The 24,459-nt window shown below is 41.5% G+C and overlaps 1 protein-coding gene across 9 annotated transcripts in view; it reads left to right on the top strand.

The window, feature by feature from the left end:
* The first annotated feature begins 348 nt into the window (after positions 1–348).
* The window catches only part of tmcc1a (transmembrane and coiled-coil domain family 1a), a 38,906-nt gene continuing 14,795 nt past the window's right edge, over positions 349–24,459 (top strand). Inside the window, exons 1-5 of one of the 9 annotated variants that reach the window (XM_079675581.1) lie at positions 349–469; positions 1,820–1,900; positions 10,311–10,356; positions 10,864–10,981; positions 11,503–11,789. In XM_079675581.1, coding sequence (XP_079531707.1) covers positions 10,942–10,981; positions 11,503–11,789 — 327 coding nt within the window. In that variant the 5' untranslated portion in view covers positions 349–469; positions 1,820–1,900; positions 10,311–10,356; positions 10,864–10,941. Of the gene's footprint in view, positions 470–1,819; positions 1,901–10,310; positions 10,361–10,863; positions 11,790–14,082; positions 14,517–24,459 lie in introns of those variants that run through there. The other 8 variants (XM_079675582.1, XM_079675584.1, XM_079675579.1 and 5 more) reach the window with 8 other exon arrangements.

Genomic DNA, 24,459 nt, shown 5'->3' with positions numbered 1-24,459 from the left:
CTTGTGTTAATGGGAAGATATTAAATGTATATGCGTATGAAGCATATAATGTAAAGTTGCAGTATAAAGAGTATAACGTTTAATTTAAGCATTCAATTAGCACTTGTGTGTTCCTTGATAGGAAGCATCCTATCCAGCTCTTTAATTTCATCACAATTGTTTATAATAGTATTTATTTCGGATTACTTCCTGTTCTTATTTCAAATTCTCAACTCCTAACTAAGCTATAGTTAGGGCATTTTTTACTTAAACGTTTTCTTTAATGTCTGTAAATATGCAGCTATCGTTTTTTTAAATACGCGAGTGAGGCCTCTTATCACAACACAATCTTTGGTCCCTTTCTATTAGGTTACGTCTTGCGTCATGACGTCAGAGTTTGGACCACGGTGGAGCGGACGGACGGGACTCGGAGGAGGGGAGCCGCTCGCTAACGTCTGTGTGTCGGCTCCAACAGTTTGCTATCACCCGAGTAAGTGTGAAATATTTTCAAGTTAGTTTTTTCCTGCTAGTTTAACCATCAGTTTGTGCTTGTGGGTGATGTGCGCTTTGCGATGCAAAGCTGTTATGAGTGTCGATGTAGATGTTTCATCGTACGAGCAGCTCTGTAGAATGACACACTGAACTGTCAAGTCCGTTAACACACTGCTGCTGCTCAAAACTCTACTAGTATTTATTTTAGAGCAATACACAATGCTTTACGTTATTTCACAACATACACGAAGGCTCGTCAATTAAAACTTAAATTACATAAAGCACGTTACTGTTACTGTAACTGTTACTCAACTTATCTTTCGTAACCATCTTTTAACGCTGTATTTCATCTCCTATGTTGTCATCATAGCATTCAAATGCTGGCGTTTTGCTGCAGTACTTAAATAAAAAATGTTTTAAAATGTTGAATGTAAAACAGGTTTGTGTCATTGCTTATAGAGCAATAATTAAACAGCAAAAACATCAAAGTAACATTATATGTGTAACATTTAATCTAGCCTGACTCAGTTAAAACTGGTTTTTAGCAGGTTCCTATTCTGCAGCAATTAAGAGATTGCATTACCATATCAGATGAAAACGGAATGTACAACTGGCTTGTGTCATTGCTTATAAGGTAATCATTTACAGCAACAACATAATTCATCATGTGTTTTAAGAGCTTGCTAGTTTCTAATGGACACTGTTGCAAAATCAGAGGATCAGTAGCTATGGAGTATATTTCCAGTTAATCAATTACACTTTGTTTCTATTTACTATGATGCTGTCACCATGTATCTCTATTTGTTATATTTATGTTATTAATACATACAGATGAAAAGATTAAAATTAACCTAGCCTGACTCAGTTAAAAGCTGATTTATAGCTGGTTTCTATTCTGCAGCACATACAATACAGAATTGTATTACCATATCAGATGAAAACAGAATCAATCAACAGAACACAAACTGCTACACATTACTTGAAAATACTTAAAAAGAATGAGCAAAATTGTATGTTAGCCATGGTCCTTCCACTTTCAACATATACGACACAAGTTTTCATAAACCCTCAGCAATATTTATTTTGGTCTCAGCTCGCTAATCAAATGATGGGTTAAAGACAATTGATGGCACAGTAAGGATGGACATGTTCAGCCTCATTACTTCTGAAGCCTAGTATTCTTCACAGAGGATAATTTTTCCCGCAACCTATTATTATCAGTGTCTGGCAGACAGACACACTCTCACACACAGGCATAAAGCAGGCAGGCGCAGGGAGTACAATGTGCCAAGAAAGCATTTAGAGGATTAGTTTCCATCTCACTTTTGCTTTTCTTTTGTTGTTGAAGAACCATGGGCCTGATGTAGCAGGTTGTCCTCTCCTCTACAGTGAAGGAAATCCTCTCCAGCATCGTGAACATGGACTGAAGGTTAGTTTTCTTCCACATACTCTTCACATTCATTCTGATAACTGCGATTCCTGTTTACATCTCTAACCATTTGTATTACCTGCTGGTTTTGATACACTGTGTGTACAGTTTACACAAACGTAGAGGGTTTTAAGTGTACGGTAGGACATGATGTATCCCTATCTGTTCAGCATACTCTGCTAAGTGGCTGAGAGCTTGGCTGCCCCTTCAGGGCTCTGCAAACGCAGCCATTCATGTCTCACTCCGACAGTCAGACCACCATGATGACGCTCTCCTCCTCCTCCTTCTCCTCCTCCTCTCCTGCTGCACTCATGTTGTGCCTTCCCTGTTTAGAGCTCAGCTTTGAATTGAGTGTTTTTGTATATGGATGGGTGTTTGTGGGCACAATGCTGACAAAATAGAACTCAGTGGCCTTTAAAGATGGAGTTTCCTCTTCCTCTGACTTGTGTTCAGCCTCTTGTAACCCTTCAGCATCTGATGTGGTGAGGATGAGCTAATACTAGATTAGATCACAAGATTAACACAGCTTGCTGTTTGCTTACCTGACTGTCACAGGGGCTGATTGATTGGCTGTGTGTACGGGAAGATGGCTTTTTTCACTCTGAAACCTAACCTTAACAGTCAATTGGAAATATGACATGAATTAGATTCAAGATCAATGTCATGTGTTGACTATATTGGTAGTGTTGGAATGGCAAGAGATACCGTACATGGCTGTACTGTATATCTTTGAATTACTACTGGTATGGACCACAGAACAAGGACCCAATTATACGTGAAATTGGGATGAAAAGCTGCTAATGGAGCATGAATGAGATCAAATCATGTTAAAGTCTGAAATCTGAAACCTTTGTTGACACCATAAAATAACAAACAACCACACCATGATACTAGATATGATCTTTTTTTTCTCGTGAAGTTGTGATTTTACTCTAAGGTTTTGTTTTGCAGTTTGAATTTTGTTTTCCTTTTTTCTCCCAAACAAATGATAATGATAAATGTTCAGTAAGAAATTCAAAATGAGTCGGATGCTCATGCATTTAAAAAAAAATCCAATGTCAGCATCCTTCAGGCAGGGATGTTGGTTGTGTTATTGCAACCAAAGGTCAGCAGTGGCTAAAGAGGAAGTCTCTGAGAGAGGAAACACACTTTTTCCTTTTTGCCAATGCCATCGAGAAATAGTTACTGTACAATGTTTGGCTGTAACTATGAACACACTGGGTTTATTCTCTCGAGTAGGACAGACTCCCACACTACCCAGAATGAAGGTGAAATTCCTTTATAAAAGCTGTGGTTACCAGTGGCAACGAGCTGCCTGCTTCCCTCCTGTTTGAAGACAGCAGAAATGATGCATGGGTCACACAGCTTCACAAGAGTTTCCACTTAAAAGAAGTGAAGTCCATGATTTAGTAAAGGATAGGTTGTCATGGGACACATCGTACTGTATGTATTCCTTAAGAAGATATCCGCTTTATTCGTCTGACTTGCTGAACCCCCTTATTAGCCTCAGAAAAACGTTTGAATACATTTGCACACAGAGGCAACTGTAGATTTTGGCCAATATGAACGTATTTAGACTTTGCCTTTTTCCTCAAAACTCCATGTGTTTAATCACCCTTTTTGTTTCTGTGTGTTTACATCTTCTTATCTTTAATAAGTGGGGTTAAGATAAATGGATATTAAGGTTTGCAGGTCAGGAGGAATACCATCTTTTGAATACAGACTTGACATCGTTGACCCACAGCCTACGTGTTGAGCCCAATATCACTAACATGGTAAGAGCTTAAAGACCAGAGCTTGGATGTGCTGATCCCCACTAACCCCCCACCCAACACTGCGCTTTAGAGGTGTCTGGTTACCTGAGCATTGAGAACTGACTGAAGAGTTATTTAAATAAGTGATGATTAGGTGATTTATATCTGACTGCGTAAAGTTGTTCTCACCTGGAGGCACCACACAGGGCTTTGGCCTGATAACCTGGCAGGATCCTGTCTTCAGTCGCACAAAGTGTCTGTTGACCCTGACATGGATAGCTGGTGCTATTCCTTATGTCTGTGTGCCTTTAACACAATCTCTGGTATGAGATTTCAGCCGCTGTGTACAGTGTAGGTGGTTTCCAGCCTGTTGACAGGTGCCGTGCCAGAGCTGGTGGAATATGAGCTATGTTGGTCAGGTCAGCCTGGCCGCTGGTAAACACCTAGCAGGTTAGTGAAGGCCACTTTGCAGGATTGAAATGTATAATACATTCTACTAATGTATCCTTTTGTCTGTTGAAACCCCCCTTTGTAATCATCTGCCTTACCAACAAACAGCAAGAGAATGAGATCCTCAATTCCAACATCTCCATCAGCTCGGACACATCGGGTATGTGCTGAGTGTTGTTGTGGTGAACATGGACCAGTGTCAGTTCCAAACACATGGTGAATGATTCATTAGGACACATGCTGTGGTGTTGAGCACAGATGCAGAGGTGTTCCTTAAACAAGCCTTCACCTGTTAACATATAGGCACGCAAAACATAATGTTCAACATGCAGCCTGATGACCTGCAGCCAGCCTTCAATTATTTAGATTATTTTCACTGTACCCCTCTGTTAATCCTATACCTCAGAGATATGTGTTATACGTAAAGCTCTTACAATCAAAATAGATCACCATAACGGTGCCTCTGTGGAGCTCTAATTAAAATAAGCAGAACGTGACTGCTGCTACTCTTTGGTGTCTGTTTGGTGTGTAAGGACCTTTATTAGATGACTCAGACTATATACCACCTGTTGTTCCCTTTGTGTTAAGTATATCCCTGTATGTCGATTTTTGTATATTTTTTCAACAACTTATATACGTTTTTGCTGCAATATGAGGGAATATGTTAACAAAATATGTAGTTACACATGGCAGTGGGACCTGTTGACTAAGATATACATGAAATCTGAACAGAGTGACCAAATCAGTAGAATCAGGAAAACACAAGTTGTGTCGCTGTGCCTTTTTGAATGTTTGCATTTGTAGACGTAAATGATTGTGTGTCTTCTGGTTTGTCTTGTTCCTGGAAAGCTGAGCACAACTCTGGCAGCGGGGCCTCCCTGTGGGTTTCATCTTGCACAATAGGGCGTTGTGCCTACTTCTTTCAGGGAACTACCTGCCATTCACCTCCTCATTCTGACACACTCTGAGCTCAGTGCCCAAGCTGAACCCGACACTGCCAGGCGAAACACGCCATGGACGGGATGCCTTTGATCCAGTTTTGCCTCTTTCGTACCCTTTGTAACCCTCTCTCTCTCTCTCTCTCTCTCTCTCTCTCTCTCTCTCTCTCTCTCTCTCTCTCTCTCTCTCTCTCTCTCTCCTCTCTTACTCTCTCTGCCTGCCTGATACAAAGAGTTGTTTCTCTTATCACACTCTTAGCAGTATGCTGAAGTCATCTCCTGCATTGTCAGAACTGTCACAAGCGTGCTTCTCTCTGCCCCCCCTCACACATACACACTCTCACACACACACACACACACACACACACACACACACACACACACACACACACACACACACACACACACACACACACACACACACACACACACACACACACACACACATACCCACACACACACACACACACACACACACACACACACACACACACACACACACACACACACACACACACACACACACACACACACACACATACCCACACACCCACACACCCACATAGGGTAAATACAATAACGATTGTTCCTGTTTCCTGCCTATGCTGTCATTATGCAGCTGCTGAATGAGATATGGTCCAGTTTCCATCGGACAACATACACATACGTACAGCATGTACACATATGCACATTTCCACACAGTATAATTCCGGCTATTTCTCTCTTTCTTTGCTGTCCGGTAAATACACACACACATTTTCGTGCATGCGCTCACACACAAACATCGCTGCCAGAGCTCTCTGGCCTAATTCCTCTCTTATTGATGTGTGTCTGTCAGTGAAAGAGAGGCACAGCACAAAGAGCAGCGATGGGCCTGTGTGTGGCTCACAGGGAACAAAGAGTGGTCTATTCCACGCCAGCTCCCAGACTCCTCTGGAAACACTGCATGGGCTTGTTTAAGCTATGGCCATATTTTGAGTTTACCGACTGTATGTTCAGCAATGAACAACAACATGGCTGCCAAAGTGTCAAAGCGCACAGGCCAGATTGGGCCCCCACTTGTGTTAGTCATGCTCATCTTGCAACTTTTCTCATAGGATTCAAAGGCTTTATTTGTCATGTGTACAATAGCTAGATCGTAGTTTTGGCAATTCAGTTTAGGCTCCTCAAACATAGAGTAAAAATACATAGAGTGATGGAAATAAAATACTGCAATTGACATAATGGTGTAAGTTGTAGTAGTAAGAATATATATAATTATCAGATCAAACATTTGAGTTACAGATCGAGTAAATTCTGTATACTGTAATAATTTATACAAAATATATAAAGAGTAGAATGAAATAGTCATGACAAGATGGTGATCAGGTATTTGGTTGTGGAGTACTGTAACTATGGCAATATTTGCATAACAAGACTATAATATTTTACACTGAACTGATAAATAATTTATCTCACTTTACGCTAGATTGCACATTATCTGGTCTACCACATAGCTATTAGGAGCTGTCACTCACCATTGGAACTCTTGGGGCTTATTCTCCTTTTAAATAATCACCTTTGATTGTTTTCTTAGTTTAATACTGATAATGGATGGGATTTTAGAACACCTCAGTGCTACATCTTTATCAAATTAACCTTCGTGCCTGAATGAAATTCAAGTAAACATTTACAGGGAGCTGTGATATTTCTTTATTGTTTAACAAATAAGTCAGGAAGTTAAAGATACAAGATGATTGTTAAGTATTTATAACTAAACTAGATCTCTGATGTTCTTTATTATAATGATTCTTACATGCTTTTCATGGTCTGCAAAATGCCAATGTGAAGTGCTTGGTTCCCAGTCTGCCAGAGCCAGATCTCTGCTGAGCTTTCACCATCTCTCTGGTCCAGCCGGCCAAAGACAATGACAGCAGGACGACTGGCAGCTCTGCTGAATGGAATGAGCTACAGAGCTAAGGACAAGGACCTATGTGTTTGTGTGTATTTATACAAGGGCATGAGTGAGGCTGACACGGTTCCAGAGAGGCCATTGTCCATGTGGTTGTTTGTAATTCACCTTTGACAGTATTGTGACATTTCTGAGAAACATGCTGACTCACTGAGGCCGCTGACCCCGGCTGTCACTGACACCTGTTAGTCGCTGATAATCGCTCTGTTTCTGTGGTGGACAGGGCTTTAGTACAGCAGAATCCATCCATCACTAGGATGTTTCTGAGGTTGATCCAAGGGGGAATGAAGGATCAACAAAGTATTGCATTTTTGTTTAAATTGTCTAAAGAAGACACGGTTAAACATTTCACGAGTAAAAAAAGTGATAGTGAACTTTCGTTTATCGGTGCACAGAATAGATTACATTAATTGTGCAGAACAGGTCGATACATCTGGTGTTCCTTTGCGTCATCACCCTCAAGGTGGAACAGTGAACCTTGCTTATTAAACAAAGATGCAGGACCTCTCACACAAGCATACACACCAAGCTGACAGTAAATCATTGTCCTCTAAGGCTCCTGAAAGAGGATTTAGTTTGAATATAAAACCGTAGGCAATCAAGCAAACATCCGATCCAGCACTGGGATCATCCTGGGGATGAAGGAGGGGATTTATAGACACAGAGGGAGGGATGGGCACTGGGGTCAGGACAGGGCTTCAGGACAGGACAGGATTAACTAAGGTTTACCCCTCCACTCACCAAACTGAAACAACAGCTCAGTACTCCTCTTCCTAATCACTTACACTTCACTGACTCTGCCAGAAAATGCCACTCATTGTGAGGGTGCCTGCATGGATACATGATCAAGTATGCATGTGTTCTTGATCATGAGGCATGACTGTCTTCCTACGATTGTCATACAGGAAGTTCATATCGCAGTAATCATGACACGCCGTTTCATGCAAACGAGTATTTGAATTATTATGTATTCCAACAGGAAGGAAAGAAGGAAGGAAGGAAGGAAGGAAACATTCAATTGAATTACAGAAAGAGATGGATGCTTAGTCATGTGAAATAATGTATGATTTGCATTGAACTCCATTAGTAATACGAAACTATTTATACATTCAGCATTTTCTTATTTTTGGATAATACAAGAAAAATGTGATTATATAACAATTTACTAGACGTATATTGAATAGAGTGGCGAAGTCCCTCCCCTTCAGGTGGACCTCCATGGGACCTTATTTCGGAAAAATTATGCATTGAAGTCAATGGAGAGAAAGATTATTTTTTTGATCCCGTTTGAATTGTGCCACGAATTACACATATGATGTTTGTCAATTTAAAAGATAATTTTGCAAGTCAAAAATAAATAAATGTGTCGTAAAACTGTGGAGTAACACTTTTTTTTGTGTGAAACCGCTCAATTAACTACATCTCCCGTCTCGCATCACACACCAAGACGGCCGTCACGTTTGCACATTTCACTTCTTTCTTTCTGAATGAGGCGAAAAGTATTAAAAGAGGTGAAAATCACTTCAAGTCTGGGCATGTTGAGAGCTGTACATACACACAAGGGGAGTTTGTCGGTTCCGTAAGAGCCAGCATGCGGGACCGCAACTCTGGGATTTGTAGTCTTTCTAGCTGCGTATTTTTCAGTCTTATGTTTCAACAGTTTTAAGACAAACTGTGACTTTTTTGACATGGAAATAATTTTTTAAGATTGACAAACATCATGAATTCGTGGCACAATTTAAACGGGATCGAAAGATAATCTTTCTCTCTCCATTGACTTCAATACATAATTTTTCATAAATAAGGTCCCATTGGGCGGAAGTAGATGGGCGTGACTTCGCCACTGTATAGAGTCTTTGCAACTTGTAACTAGTGTGTTCTGATACCTTACTGTCATTATTTAATTATGATGAATTGTATTTCTAATGTAAATAAGAGTATAAATACATGGTTTCTTTGCTCAGCTGTAATAAGGAAAAAATATCAAGTTGAAGCTCTGTTATTTTTAATCTGAACGCTTGACCGTGCAACATCTCATTATCTACTGACAGCCGCCAGCTAGCAGGTGACTGAATCTGTTCAACACCTGTTCTCACTCTCTCTCCCCTCTCTCTCTCCTCTCTCTCTCTGTGGCAGTCCCATTTAACTTTCACAATATTAACACACAGCCTTTGATTAAGCACATAAGTTAGTGTCTTCTGTTGAACATAAAACCCTCAGACTTAAGACTGGCTTGCTGGGAAAGTTAAAGCTGCTGTGTGAATGTGTTTATGAGCATGAATACGCCCTTTGTTGGCAGTGATAGCGTGGCCATTGTGTAAAGACATATGCTACCTGCAAGTAGCTCCATGCTCTTTCTTTTGTCTCTGGACGTCGGTTAAAACTGAACAGTTGATTGTATTCTTAGCGAATGAGAAGGAAGCCTGTCACTGGGTTGTTTGCATACATGTGTGCAAGTGAGTGTGTGTCCCTGTCCATCCAACTTTGTGTTATTCTTCATGAGCTGACAGTACAGCTGGAGGAATATGCTTTGAGTGTGTAGCTGTCCCTCCCCAGGGCTCCCAATGTTCCTGCCTTGCTTGTTTTGCTGCTCTCAATGGGAGCAGCTATTGATGCTGCAGGGATGCTGCGGCTTCCTGCCTGCCTGTCTGTCTGTCTTTAGGTGTCTCTCTGAGGAGATCACTGCTCCACTAATAAGGTTCCTTCTTGAGGAAGACGGCTTGTATGTTGTCAGGTGTCCACTCTGGTTTTATTCACTTCGATTCAGCCGGGCAGCGTGCAAGGCTGCCGGAGGTGAACACGCACTGTGTTCTGTGTTTGTGACGCTGCACTTTGTGACCGTTCTTTCTCTGTAGTGCCTCCCACGCTGTGGAAGGATCTGCCCATGCATATCAGACGGGCCTTAATACCGTCTGCCTTTAAATCGCTCCTAAAAACCCACCTCTTCTCCTTAGCGTATTGACATTTTTTAGATTGTTGCTTTTAAATTGTCTATTGTTTTTACTTCTACTTGTTTTATGGTGTGTGAGCTGTGCTGTGTGATTTGTTTGTATGTTTTTGAAACGTTTGTCTCTTGATACCTTCACTTGACAATAAAGGCGTCCTTTTGGGGATTCTGAATTAGCCCTTAAAGGAACACACACACACAAACCGTGCCACTCAATATCAAACATCTTCTGTTCCGTGTGCCCAGCAATTGAACATGATGATTGATTGCGACAGAATGAAATGTCAGTGAATACATTGAAGATTTAAGTTTGAACTCTAAACAGAATCTGCTTCTTTCTTTTGTCTCCATCTATCCACCTTCTTCTCAGGTAATCCACAAGAGTGAGTCACACTAGGCTGAGAGTCAGGCTGATGGTAGGTGGGTTTTTCTTCTTCTGATGTGACTCATCTTTCCTTCTCTACATCCTTTCCTTTCTTCTACCAGCTACTTGTGTCTTCATCCCTCTCAAGGTTGTTGTTTATTTTCCACGCTTGTTTGGACCTGTCTCCTCTTATATTAGTTGTCTCTTTGTTTTGTGATCATTGTATCATGCTAGCAAAACTGTAACCAGCTTGTTATCCTTAATCATTTTGTATCTGTTCATGAAACATTGGCCTGATGGGATTTCAAATGATTCAGAGGCCTGGCACAGCTATCAATGAGGCTGCTTGTTTAATAGCATTTTCAACTGATGATATCGCATCAGGCTTGATTCTTTTTCAATTACTATCACATATTGTTTTGGTACTTAATGCTGTCCGGTCCGCAGACAGATTACTATGCAAATGCTCACGAGTTAAAAATAAATTACAGATTTCATGTCATTAGATCTAGGCATTATTCCAGCCTCTCATAATTCGTCTCCTCTCTCTCTGTGCTAGACCATCATGGCCACTTGTTCCTGAATCAAAGATGCATGCTCCCTCTTTGGACTCATCCCTCTGACCGACACTGAGCCGATGCAACCCTCCATCAGACAGTCCCATCTCCACTTCCACTGTACTCTACTGTTTGTAGTCGTCTCTCCATCAGTCATTGTCCCGGTCTGACCCTTTGCATGTCTTAGAGAGAGAGAGAGAGGGGGAAGTGTTAGCTGACTGTTTGATTGGACAATTGCTCCCTGCTATTCATGAGAGTTCAGCAGGGCCACATGCAGCAGGGGGATGACAGTCAAAGGGAGCCAGAGGGGGTGGGCCCCAGTTCTGGTCCTGAGAATGCAGGAGGGTCACAAAGCCCCAGGTTGAAGAGGGCCTTATCCCAGTCAGAGCCCCCCTCTCTCAGTAAGATGAGCCAAAACGCCAGGGAGAGCATTGGGGTTCTTGGCCAGGGACTGAAACAGCTGTTCCAGCAGCAGCGTAAACGCCTGTCCCTCTCTCGCTCCGCCATCCCATCTTCGTCTTCTTCCTCATCTTCTTCTGTAGTGTCAGCAGGTGGCTCCTCCCCCTCTGCCCACGAGGATGCCTTGGGGTCCTGCTGTCCAGAATCTGACCACCTCTCTGCTCCTGTGATTCCCTCTGCAGCTGGCCAGGGCTCAGGCGCTGCGGCCATGATGAGGCGTGGGACCAGCCTGCAGAGCCGCCACAGTAAAGGGTCCGGGTCGGGATCTGGGTGCGGAGACCGAGACCCTCTGCTGAGAGGTAGCCCCCAGGCCCGGCACCGCCGCTACACCCACGATCCACAGCATCACATCAGCCGTCCACGCTCCTCTTCCATTACTGACACCACCCCCAGCAGCCCCACACCGGGATACACTGGAGGGGACGTGGTGCTGTCATCAGGGTACCACTCCACGGAGGAGACAGACAGGGTGAGTGACAGCAGGCGGATCGATGTGTCTCTTCTACCCTTTGACTAGTGTCAGGCCTTGTTTGTCATCAAAAGCTGAGGTTCACCTTGTTGTCGATGTGACTTTCAATGCTGCTGTATTAGCTTTAAATGCAGAAAGAAAGTCTGCTGGTGTCTGAACTGCAGACGCTGTCAGATATGCATGGTACAGCTTGCTAACAGTTAAAGTGGACCTACCATGCTATATTTGAATAATATAGTGTAGGACCATACCTATATAAGGCATATTTATACTTTTTATTTTTCAATTTAACACTGTCTTTTCATGGGCTGAGAACAGCACCATCTACAGGCCTGGCATATGTACTACAGCGTCTCCAGCGCTTTCGAACGGCAATGTCCGTGACTGTCTCCTCCTGATTGGTGGAGTTGGCCCAAAAGCTGTAGAACCAGTTCTGTGACATCATAGAAGTGTTCAAATCTGGATCAGTCTGTATCAGATCCGTTGCAGCCCCTTTTTAAGAGATTTGGGTATGGAGGAAAATAGAGAGGGTTGTGTTTTCTGACACTTGGTGAGTTCCCTGGAACACCGGGGACACATATTCATGTATACAAGACGTACAAAAGTGCATTTTGCATGATAGGTCACCTTTAATACACATAAGACACTTTCATGCACACAAATACAGTAGATTTGCAATAATCACAACTACAGACAATTTTAAAGACAATTTCACATCTTTCTTAAAACATTTGTCAGGCTCACTGAATCACTGCCTGGGGTAAACAGGAGTGATGTTTAAATGTTTGCAATACGTGCACCTGTTTATGATTTTAAGACATACTTGTTTGAAATACATGAGATTGCAATAAAAGTAGTTCTCGAAAATCTCAGCCTTTTTTTAGTTTGTTGAGTCCAGATATCATTTATAAACTTACATGTTCTACAACTTCTGTGTTGGAGTATAATCGGCATGGGTTTGTTGGTGTGTATTTGTATTAGTTTGTTAAAACCTCACATCTCTTTACAATCTAATCTTTAACCTCACATTCAGATTTGTAACTACCTAACCACCTGACTTGTGTTTGTTGTGTCTGCCACCAGAGGTCACTGTGAGATCAGCTAACCAGCTGTGCGCTGCACTGGGCTTGGTTCATGTGGAGGTTGTGTTGTCATGAAATCATGATTGTTGCAGGCTAGACTGATCTTTGTGTAGAGGAAATAAGATGTGCCAAGGCAAGGACTCTGTATCAATGTGTCACAGACGATGGTTGTCTATGAATTTCTCTATGAATTAATCAGTGTGCTACGTTTAAATGACTCCTTCCTTTTCCACAAAATTAAGTATGAATAAAGTATGCTTTAGTCCTATGTGAGTGACCCCACCTGGCATGGGGCGGGGCTGAGAGCCATAAGTCTCTGCTCCTTCAGTCCTGTTGCTATAGACGACCATCAGATAACATGTCTCACACATCTCTATCTATCATCACAGCCACCCTCCACATAGCAACACAGCAATGTCATTCAGGTCATGCAATTATTCGCTGTGGATACCCCCAAATTTACAGCCTCGAACTACGCCCTGCTTGGGTTGCCATAGTAACAGCGTGGTTGACCTTGGAGGTGTGTGGAGGTCCTGGGGATGCATAGCTCGTCGAAATATGAGTGTGTACGAGCAGGAATGGGTCTTTTTGTCTTTCCCTTTTTGTTTTTTGTTTCAAAAAGCAACTCCCCCCCCCCCCTTGTGCTCCCCTCGACTTTCCTTCCTCTTTCCTTCTCTTTCTCTTCCCTGTACCCCTCCCTATGTCCCTGGAGATAGTTAGTATAGACAATCAGCTGGTCCCTCCTCCTCTCCCATCTCCCCCTCCTCCTCCTCCTCCTCCTCCTCTTGCTCTTCTTCCACCACCTCTTCCTCACCCCACCCTTTCGGCTTACTGACAGGAAGCAGGAGGCAACCTTGCCCCGACCTAGATGAGTGAGAGCTGAGCACTGGCTCTGTGTGTGATGCATGTTGTAGGAAGAGGATATGGGGGGCGTGTGTGTGTGACTTGAAGAACTCACTTTTGTGTGTGTGTGTGTGTGTGTGTGTGTGTGTGTGTGTGTGTGTGTGTGTGTGTGTGTGTGTGTGTGTGTGTGTGTGTGTGTGTGTGTGTGTGTGTGTGTGTGTGTGTGTGTGTGTGTGTGTGTGTGTGTGTGTGTGTGTGTGTGTGTGTGTGTGTGTGTGTGTGTGTGTGTGTGTGTGTGTGTGTGTGTGTGTGTGTGTGTGTGTGTGTGTGTGTGTGTGTGTGTGTACTCTAAATCATTTGTGCATTGTTAGCCATGTGGTGTGAGCGTCTTGTCTGAGTGAGTGTGTCTGTGAGAGACAGAGCTCAGGGGATCACTGTGAATACGAGTACAAGGCAACGCAGCTGAGCTTTCTTTATCTCTCTCTCTGCTTGCTCTCCCTCCCTTTTTTCATCTCCGTCTCCCTCTTTTCTCTCTCTCTCTCCTCACTTGTGTTTGCATAGTAGACGAAAGCGGTGTGGACTAGAAGAGTGTGTGCTCATGGATGTTTGGAGAGGAGGGTAGCCTGTGTACCTTCAGTATGTGTGTGTGTGTGTTTAAATGCAGACTGTACTGTATGTGAGGTTGTGTGTACTTTGTGGGGATATCAGTGCAGGACAGGAGAACAGGGGCTCCAGCTGTGAGTGCGTCAGTCAGTAAGTAAGGATGGTGCAGCGCTTCAGTCTTCGTAGACAGGATTCAAAGGTAAGCTTATAAACACAAAAGCTTGTTTAGTTGTTAAAAGCCTGTCTGTCGTCCCATCTTTATGATGCAGCTCCATTCATGGCTAAAGGCTCAGTCACTGGCAAAGCCCCGTGTGGTGGTTGGCATATACTTTCCCATCTCTCATTCTCTCTGTCCTCCAGCTAATTGGTACTGTGGCAATAGTTTGTGTTTCTGTGCTTGAGACGTGCTTGTTAAGGACAGCAGTCGAAGTTTTAAAGACCAATTGATTTGTCAGTTTCAGAAACAATGTACTCTAATATATCTGCCAGAATAAATCATTGTTTAATCTTTAACTTTTTGTTAGCTTCATTCACTTGATGATAGTTTGATCCCTACAGTAACTGAGTAGTCTGTCTTTGGACTTTATCTCAACTCTTGTTAAACAGTAACTACAGCAGTAAATGCGGCAGACTAGAGCCGTCGCCAAGGGGTGTAATGATTTGTAAATATTATGTTTGATTATTGCTGATTGGAGAGCATTTTGACTCCTTTGCAATAACAGGCTAGTTTATTGTGCTCTACAACTGTCCATGAGTTTGATGTATCCCTCTGTGGTAGTGCTGTTAAAGGGAGAGGGGCTGTATTGAGAACTCAGCAGAATGTCTGTTTACAGCCCGCTGTATTGCAGCTGGTGCTCAGCCTGTGGAATTAATTACAATTAGCTGCTAATTAATCGATTGACTGACTACACTCACTGTTCCTCTTCAGCTCTGGTTAGTGCTGCTGGTGAATGTTCAAATGCCTGGAAGCATTATGATGAACATGGGCAGAGGCACAGTCTCACTTTCAGGGTGGAAGGTCTGCTCCCAGACTGATGGAGATCAATCTAGTATTCCCTCTTTTCTCAGAGGAGTGGAAAGATAAAACAGGACCAAAAACAGAAGGAGAAACTGAAGGGCTGCAAAGTGCAACATGTTTATTGTAAGAGAGGAAAACAGGCAGGAAAGAATCGGGGAGTACGCTCTCGTGGGATATGAGCTCCTGGGTTGACATGAAACAGAAGCCAAGCCTCGAGGCGAGTCCTCTCACACCATAGAAGATGTGCGTGTGAGAGAGACTGAAGCTGTGAGTGTCTTTGGAGAACATGTCTCCTGCAGGCTCTTGTCTGCAAAGGCTCACTGACCTTGGATAGATGACCCAGTGTATTTACCCCCAGGCAGCATCTCCACATGTCCACCTGTCTTCCTGCTCATCTTTTGTCTTCCTTTGTCTCTCAGCATATTTGAGTTTTCATGTCAGAGAAAGCATCCCGCCATCTGCTGCAATATTTCCCAAAACATCTCAGAACAAAATGCAGACCAGTAGAGCTGGAATCATGCTGTATGTAGAGCTAATATGAAAACACTCTCAGCAGTGTGGTTTATATTGAACGCCTGCATTTTTAAAAGGTATATATTATTTATTTTGAGCTAGGTATTTTATGCAGTGTAGTTCATATTCACATGTCACATTTGCCTCATTCTGCCACATTCTCCTAATAGATCAAAAAAAATCAGAGAAGAATACATCTTTGTTAGTTAGTACGTCATTAGTTTAGAAAAATATAGTAAAAACCCTGGAATAGGGTCTTGTGTCCGAAGTTAATTGATTGTGTTATTTCTGTAGAGTTCAGTTTAATCAAATTTAGAATGGGTCTTGTGCTTTTCATTATGCTTGACCTTAGAGAAGGAAAGAGTTCAATCATGCTAACGCTAAAAAAAACTGGTTGGATTAATTAATTATCAGTAACATATGAGCTCACATTATTTAAAAGAACCAAGAGAAGTGTTGTAATGCATCATAAGGTAACAGAGTAGAGTATTTAGCAGTTTCACTTGACTTTTCCGTCTGATTTTGGGAGGAGGAAACGACCTATGCGGAAACTGCTTTCTTCAGTTTGTCCCGTAATCCATTTGTTTCGAGTGTTTGAGCCGTCTGTGGAAAAGACAGCTCTGGATAAAACACTTCTGAAGAATGAACACTGAAGGAAACTGTCTGCAATTGTAGCAAAGGTGGTGAAGACAAAAACTCCCATCAAACGTGATCGTCCTCTATTTCACGTCATCACCAAACTCTATTCTTTTGATTGAAGGAGTAGCAGAAATCTACATATTAAGTGTTGAATAAAAGACCATTTCTGTTCAAACTCCTTCTGTTTACCCTTTGTAAAAGCCATGTTTTGTTAGAGGGATTTGTAGGTTCCCAGGAAGAATATTCGTTTCTGCCCTAATTATCTATGTTGTGTATTTAAATCATACAATATAATGTAATTAAAGGCTGCTATTAATAGGATTTCTTACATGCAGAAATGATTCCTCTATATTCGGAAATGCAGATTCACTTAGGAAAGAAGTGTTCCTTTTTCTTGTAGTCCACCTTTCCTGTGCTGTAGAGAGCAGTAAGGAGCAGTGGGTGGTGCACAATATCACCTGGTCCCCTGAGGCTTGTTCTGTCCCTCTAGTTTTAACATCCTCATCATTGCTCTCTCATCATCATCATCATCATCATCTCTCACCTCCCCAGGCTACTGGCTCTGTGTTGACGAAAGCTTGTGTGCCATTTTGCTGCTCATCTTGAAATGATGCTGGTGTCATTTAAACAGCTGTAGAAGACGAACAAGGTATTGATAGGTCACATTTAAATGATGTACAACCAGATGCATATGATAACTACCAGGTTCTATCAAATCACTTCCGCAGCAGTTCCATCCAGCCTCGGTAAACACAGTCACAGGAGCAGTCAAACCTGTGTATAATCAAACAACCCAGTTTCGATTGACTTCCAGCAGCCATGGGGATGATGAAGCATGTGCTGTTAGTCGCCACCGGAGATGATGTCACTCCACAGATGTTTGCTAACTACCAGCCCGTAGCTAATTGTTTGGCAGGCGCTGTGCATGTGTGAGAGTTGCCGGTATCACTGAAACATCATGACTCACCGGTTTAAAGTAGTTAACAGTAACTATGAGATCCTATAACAGTGTTTCAGTCAATTGAAGAAGTAACTTAAAGCCCTATGTGCACTGTTTCCCTCCTGCTGTGTAATCTTTCCCTCTTTTTTCTTCCTCTCTGTTTTATCCCTTTAGTCGTTGGCCCTTCCTGTCTTTTCTCTCTTCTCTTTTATCACTAAGCTCAAACAAACAAAATACTCCTCCTCTCTCTATGTGGCCTTTTTCTAAAACGAGTGTAAATATCACCTTGCCTACTTATTTCCTGTCCACTAAATCAATAGTGTATACATGTGTGGATGTATGTGTGGCAAGGAGGCAGTCATTGATCAGAAGAACAATCACTATTATCGACTGCGATTCAAACACAATGGATCTCCTGATCTGGCACTTTATTCTCTCTTGTTCGCTGCTTTTATCTTACATTACGTCTCTGTCAAATGAACAAAGGGGTTAGGCCACCATGGCAGATCTCAATATTATTATTGTTATTCAAAATCCAATGGCAGCACGGACATAATAGTTCTTATATCTGTTGGTCTATATATCTGTGGAAGTGAATGATTCACTGATTCATTAATAATGAAACTGTGCTTTGGATATATTAATTATTGTAGACATCGTTGGTGGTTCATAGTAGTCTAAAGTGCCTTCCTGAGGGAAGCAATTCAATAGATGAGATTGGTCATCTGTCAAGAGCTTGTAATGTGCGAACGCAAACTTTCCCAAAAGACACGGCTAAACGACGAGATACTTTCCACCAGATTCGTTGAACAACATTAGAAGTATATCCTGGCTCACACGGAGTCACTCAACTTCCTGTTTAGTGTTGCTTTAAAACGTATGTGTTTTATAAGGGTTGAATGAAAGAAAAAGCTAACCATCACTAAACTGAAGACTGACTAGCGTTTGGCGTAATGACGTTAAGCTGTATAATTAACCAGTTGGTAATAGTAGGGTATTTACTGACGTATTAAAACGTTCAAATGTGTTCAGTATTAAATATTTTGACAAGGATAATCTTGATGATAATTTTTTTATATTGACTGATTTCTAGTGTGTTTTCTATAGTCTCAGGCTTTAAGTTGCTATCATTATAAACTAAGTAGTTAAACCAACTATCCATTTCAACAGGGTACCCTATGGATGATTGGGGTTGACATGAGCCTGGTGTAATGTTTAGTGGATATGACCATTTCTTTCTCACAGCCTGTCTCATCTGTGTCCAGTGCTCAGCGGAGCAGGTTGCCCATCTCCATGGTAACAGGGTAATGTTCAAAGAGGGCTGTAGCAGATTTACTGAGCTGAATGCTCTCGAGTTCAACGTCTGATCTTGAGCCACCTCATCCGCCTCTCTGGTGGAAAACTAACCTCTTAAAATGTGGGAAAAGTGTCATCTAAGCAATTTGCCAAATATGCTGACTTTGTTTTAAATACTGTTTGTTCTAAACCTAAGCTTTTTATTTTGTCAAATATTTCTAGAGCTGCACAGGAGATGTTAGAATGGCACCCCACCCCTTAGATCTCATTGCCAAAGAGACGTTGTTTCCTGCTCCTTTACAAAATAATTGTAAATTGTGCGCGGGTATGCGTTTGTAAGCATCATGTGCATGAGTGTCTTTGTGTTTGTGTGTGTGTGAACTCTCCACCCAATTGTTTGTGCTCCCTTTGAAGTGTAGCCCCAGCCTGTTTAATTAGGCTGTTGAATATTCATATGCGATTATACATATAGGCCAACGCCCATATCCAGTTCTGCTAGCTATTAGCATTCAACAGAGGGAACACGTTTAAGCTACCACGAGCACACACACACACACTTTCTAACTTGCATAACTAGCTGATTTGTGCGTGAAACAATTAAGGCGAGTGGGAAGGTGTGAACGGACTAAGAAAATAAATGGGGGAATTAGGTGGTGGAATTTTTGAAAGATAAATATGTGTGTTGATAAGCAAGATGGACAGTCATGTTGAAAGAGAGAGGGATAAAGGGTGTACGTTTAAAGGCTCTTCTTCTAGGCAGTTTTTATAGGTTTCTAATCTTGGTCTGAAAGAGGAAGGAGTCTGCTGACGCTCTGCCTGTGTCCCTGCTGCTATTTATAGACAGATGTCTGAACCAGTGCGGGTCAAGTTGACTTTTCAAGGGCATTCAAATGGATTCATACATTTTAAAGAAAGAAAAACTCAGATAATTCTGTCAAATAGACTAATATTCCACCACTTGAGAAGCAGATCTAAATCTTACTACTGATAAATGATGAATTAAAGGTACATTACATTGATTTGCAACATATACTTTAACTGGTGATTATAGTTATTATATGTGTGTGGCACTTTCATCTTTAATGAATATTTGTACGTTTATTGTGTGTCATGTCGGCTGTGGTGAGTCACTATGGGTCATTCTTTGTGTATTTATTTTTGGCCTGCAGCTGGTCCTTCCTCTTTGGGCTGGTGTGTGTTTGTGTGTGAAAGAGGACATTGCTGTGGGCATGCACGTGTTTTCTCAGCCGTTGCAGAATTGCCACATACTTGGTCAGTCACTGAGGATGTTCTGCTCACCCTTAACCCACATGTCTGTTCCTCAGGCACTGTCCTCTAGCTAGATTCATTTCTACAGTCTACATTGTTTGCTTTGACCTAAGCAACTGTCAGTTTTAAGAATGAAAATTACTTCCTTGACTTGTTATTAAGAAACACCACAGTGCACCTCCTAATGACAAAGTGATGCTTGAGTTTCTGTGCTTTGTCATGAGGGGTTAGTAGATTGTTTGCAAAAGGAAATTGCCCCTTCTGAGAGAGGGAGAGCAGAGAAACAGGGAGACACACACTGCACCCCTGCCACTCCCTGCTCAGTCCATATCGTTTGTGTGATTCTGATGAATAATGGATGAGGCCATAGATCGCTGAGCTCAGCTCTGCTCCACTGACCCACTTACAAACATGCACATACACAATTCAAATTTGATCATAACCTCTGGGGAAATATTGTCATATTTTGTCTCCATTTATAACCGGTTCCAACTCTCTCATTCTCATGTGTGTCAGCCAGTAGGAATCCTAGGAATCTTTCTTCTTTTTCACTGTTTGAATCCCATCGGAAAGGGTCACCTTCCCACTGAAATAGCACCTCTATAATACTGAAACAACAGTGGCAGTGTGTTTGTTTTTGTTCAGGCAAATAATCCAGTTGTTTGAAAATGTTCCATCTGAAATAATAAATCATCACAAACATGCTTTTTCACTATGCTGACATAGACTTGCATATTTCATGACTTTTCCTAATCTCTTCTAACAATCTCCTGTATTGAATTATTATATAACCTCGTTTTTCACCCCCTCTTTTGCCGTGTCTCCTGTTCATCTCCTTGGCATATCTTTCCTTCCTCCCTGTTCTCAGTACCTGTGTGCATTGCTGTGACTCCCACATCAGGTCTGAGTTGTGTTACGTAAATTGCTGCATGTCCGTAGGAGGAGAGACAAATGCAATAAAAACAGGGTTATCGAAAGGAAACTTGTAATGAAATGTGCAATAAAAACACTGACCTGCAATGTAGAGAATGTTCTATACAGCAGAGGACACACATTGTGTTGCAGTTTATGTTCTAGCTCCCCCTTGTGGATAAAGGCTTTCTTTCGTTGTTATATTCATATAGGCAGTAGTTGATTATGATATACATTGATTATAACACTCTGTTTTGATAGTACACAAATCAACATTCAGCCTTTGAATAGCAAATCACCAAGCCTTGTACAAGGGAATATCTTATTGTGTTTGCCTTCTGTGTTGAGTTTGCATCAGACATGGAGGTGCTGCTTTCAGTTTGATCTGATCGCAAAAAGTCTGCTTCAGTTCATGAGAATGACCTCTACGTTTTTTTTAAATAACAGCTGACAAGCGCTGATGAGAACTTCCTATCAGCGAAATGACACATCCTATTATCTGTCCTCCTGTTTTGAAGTATTCTGCTTACTAGTGGCCGAATTAAAACAGTGATTCCTTGCTAAAACTTCACAAACAGTAACCAGGCCTCTGACTATTAAAAAAAGGTAGTTTTAAAGTGGATAGCAAGGTCAACTCAGGGTCACAATGAGTGGTATGGGGTTGGGTGGAAAAAACAAATAAAGCTGGGAAAGGGCCAGCCCAAATAATCTTTCAGGGCCAAAAAGCTGGCACTGTTTGTTCTGGATTTGTCATCTTCCTGCTTATGAATAGGCTGGCAGTGTGTTTGGGACTGCATACTGCCCATTGGTACTCTGGGTATTGTAAAGCTGCAGCCAGACAAACACACATTTGGGCAAATGCCCTTTCTGTTTCAATGTTGTATAACCAGAATGGGCTGAGTACAAACAGATCAAAATGACAACATAGACGTTGCAGTGCCTGATGGGATGGGCGCTGGATCAGAAAAAACAGAATAAGAACAGCAGCTTCAAATCTTTTATACGGTTCTTACTCAGTTATTTGGTGTGCGGATCTAACTGTTCTTACTGAGTATAAACCGAGGCAGTTCCAACTAACAGCAACCGCCACCAACGGAGAGATTTTGTTTTTGCCCACGTACCCACTCTGTTTCTCTTCATATACACCCACTGCACACACGTTGTTTTACCCTGTGTACCAACACTGGCTTTGTCTCTTACAATATCACACCTGCACATTCATACTCTTACATATACAGGAAAAATAGGAAAACTTTCTACATAACGACCCAACCATTTTTCGACGTAATTAAATAACATAGACGTTTTATACTTAGATAGCTTACCACACTGTATACTGTGCAGGACAAACAAAAAGTTTAAATGATCTCAACTGATAATGGGCCAATTTATTTCTATGTCTAGCTCTACTGGGAGTATTCAGTTTATTCTGCCTAAAGGTCCGGCAGTTTTGCTTCATTTACTTTCAAAGGTTCACTTTATACTGTACGTAGCAAACTGTAGCAAACCCTCATTCTAGGGCTGCTCGATTATGGCAAAAATCATAATCTCGATTATTTGGGTCAATAGTTGTAATTGCGATTTATTAAATGCGATTATTCATTGACTTTGAAAACATCCTTTTATTGGAGAAAAAAAATGTGAACAGTATGTTTTTAACAGTTGATTACCCTGAACTTTAAGTATAATTCAACTGAAAAACCCCAAAAAACAAACAAATGATAATAATAAAAACATTATCGTTTGATTTCGATTACGTTGTTTTCATAAACGTTGCAAGCCGTAATCGCGATTTAAAATACGATTAATTGAGCATCCCTACCTCATACTGTTCAACACTGATCTGTAAGCAGCGGCACTTTTCATAGATCTGCTGTAAGGCTTGTATACCTTTTTTAAATCGTTCCAATAATAGACAGTAGTAATTCTGACAGGGAATGAGAACTTTAATTGTTTGGGTTGTTGTTGTTGACGTTTGCTTGTTTTGTTTGTTTTCCTTCCTGCCTGGCTCTCTGGTAGATGCCAGGATTGGAGTTGGCTACTAAGATGTTTCACGCTCCCTGACCCCACTAGTCATAAAGGCCCCTGTGTATGAAGTACCCTGTGGTTTATGTAACTGCTAATAGGGTCGTTGATTATACTGGAGCTTAGACTAAGGAGGATTGGACAGCCAGAGTTGGAGAGGGGGCTTCTTTTATGGGGAAGGTATTGTTCGGCAAGGCCTGAGCTCCGAGTCATGGTTGTCTCCTCTCTCAGGCTTTAATTACCCCCAGTCCATGCAGACAAAGCTCTCGCTCTTCTGCCTTTACGTAACCTCTCACACTCCCAAACTACTCCACGCCAAAACCCATCAGAATTCATGCTCAGATGGAGGCTGTTGTGGTGTGTACACAGTAAAACAATGGTTTGGTTAATTATTCACATAAATGGTTAATTATTATGAAAATAATTCATCAGAACGCCTTTATAACATCACGTGGCATTAAGTTCTCTTCAAGTTTTATGTTTCACTCAAACTCTCTATATGGCTCTGTGTTTATCTAACTCGACACACCCTTTCTGCAACAACAGAAGCAATGCAGACAAGGGCAAGCTCTCGGTTTTAGTAATACTTGATTTAAGTGCTGCTTTTGATACTGTAGATCATAACATTATTTTAAGTACACTGCACAATCTTGTTGGCATTTCTGGTAAGCTTTTTTAATTTGCTTTCATCTTACCTAACTGATAGACAGTTTTTTATGATCATGGATGAATGGTCATATCTTTTGATTTGTGGTGTTCCCCAAGGCTCAATTTCACACTCTGTTAGAGAAGAAGCGACCTCAATACGCGGCTCACCTTTCCTTAGTCATCAGAGAATTTGTTCCCAGTGCATTTTCCAAAATCTGAAGGCGAGCTATTTACTCTCATAAATCCTGTTAAAGTGCATGTAGTACTTACATATATATGTATACGTATATATGTATGTAGAAATATATTTTAGCTGAAAATTAAATGTATAATTTAAATATAGTAATGCATTTCAAAGACAAATCATTATTTAAAATAATGTATTAATAATGTGTATGTTATTAATTAATTTATTATACAATTTAAAAAATATTAGTTAAAATGTATTTAACATACATTTCTACCAATGTAAGTAACACATGGGCTGCAGCTGATCTTTCTGTCCCCTGATTTTGACCAGCTGATGTGGCGCTAATATGGTAAAAAGGCACTTGAGGCCAACATCTTCATTATCTATTTTGTTTTTTAAAGCATCAGTAATTTGTCAAGGCATGAGTACCCCCCCCCCCCCACCAAACAACCCTGTGTACTATTTGAGGTGTGTAATTAAGATTCTACAAGATAGTATGTTTAGTTATCATGCGTCAGCCTTAAAGCTTGAGTATTCCTGGACTGACAGGAGCTGCTGGGGGCCACACTTCATCCGTAGGAGACTTCAGATCTGAAGCTGGTAGCACACTGAGAGCATGAAGGACTAATATGTCATGCCTGACAAGTGACAAATGATTGACCCTCAAAGAAAAATCCCTGATGACGTACGCT

The sequence above is a fragment of the Notothenia rossii genome, assembly GCF_949606895.1.
Source record: "Notothenia rossii genome assembly, chromosome: 4".
NCBI classification, from domain to species: Eukaryota; Metazoa; Chordata; class Actinopteri; order Perciformes; family Nototheniidae; genus Notothenia; species Notothenia rossii.
This window is presented reverse-complemented; position numbering and strand designations above follow the sequence as displayed.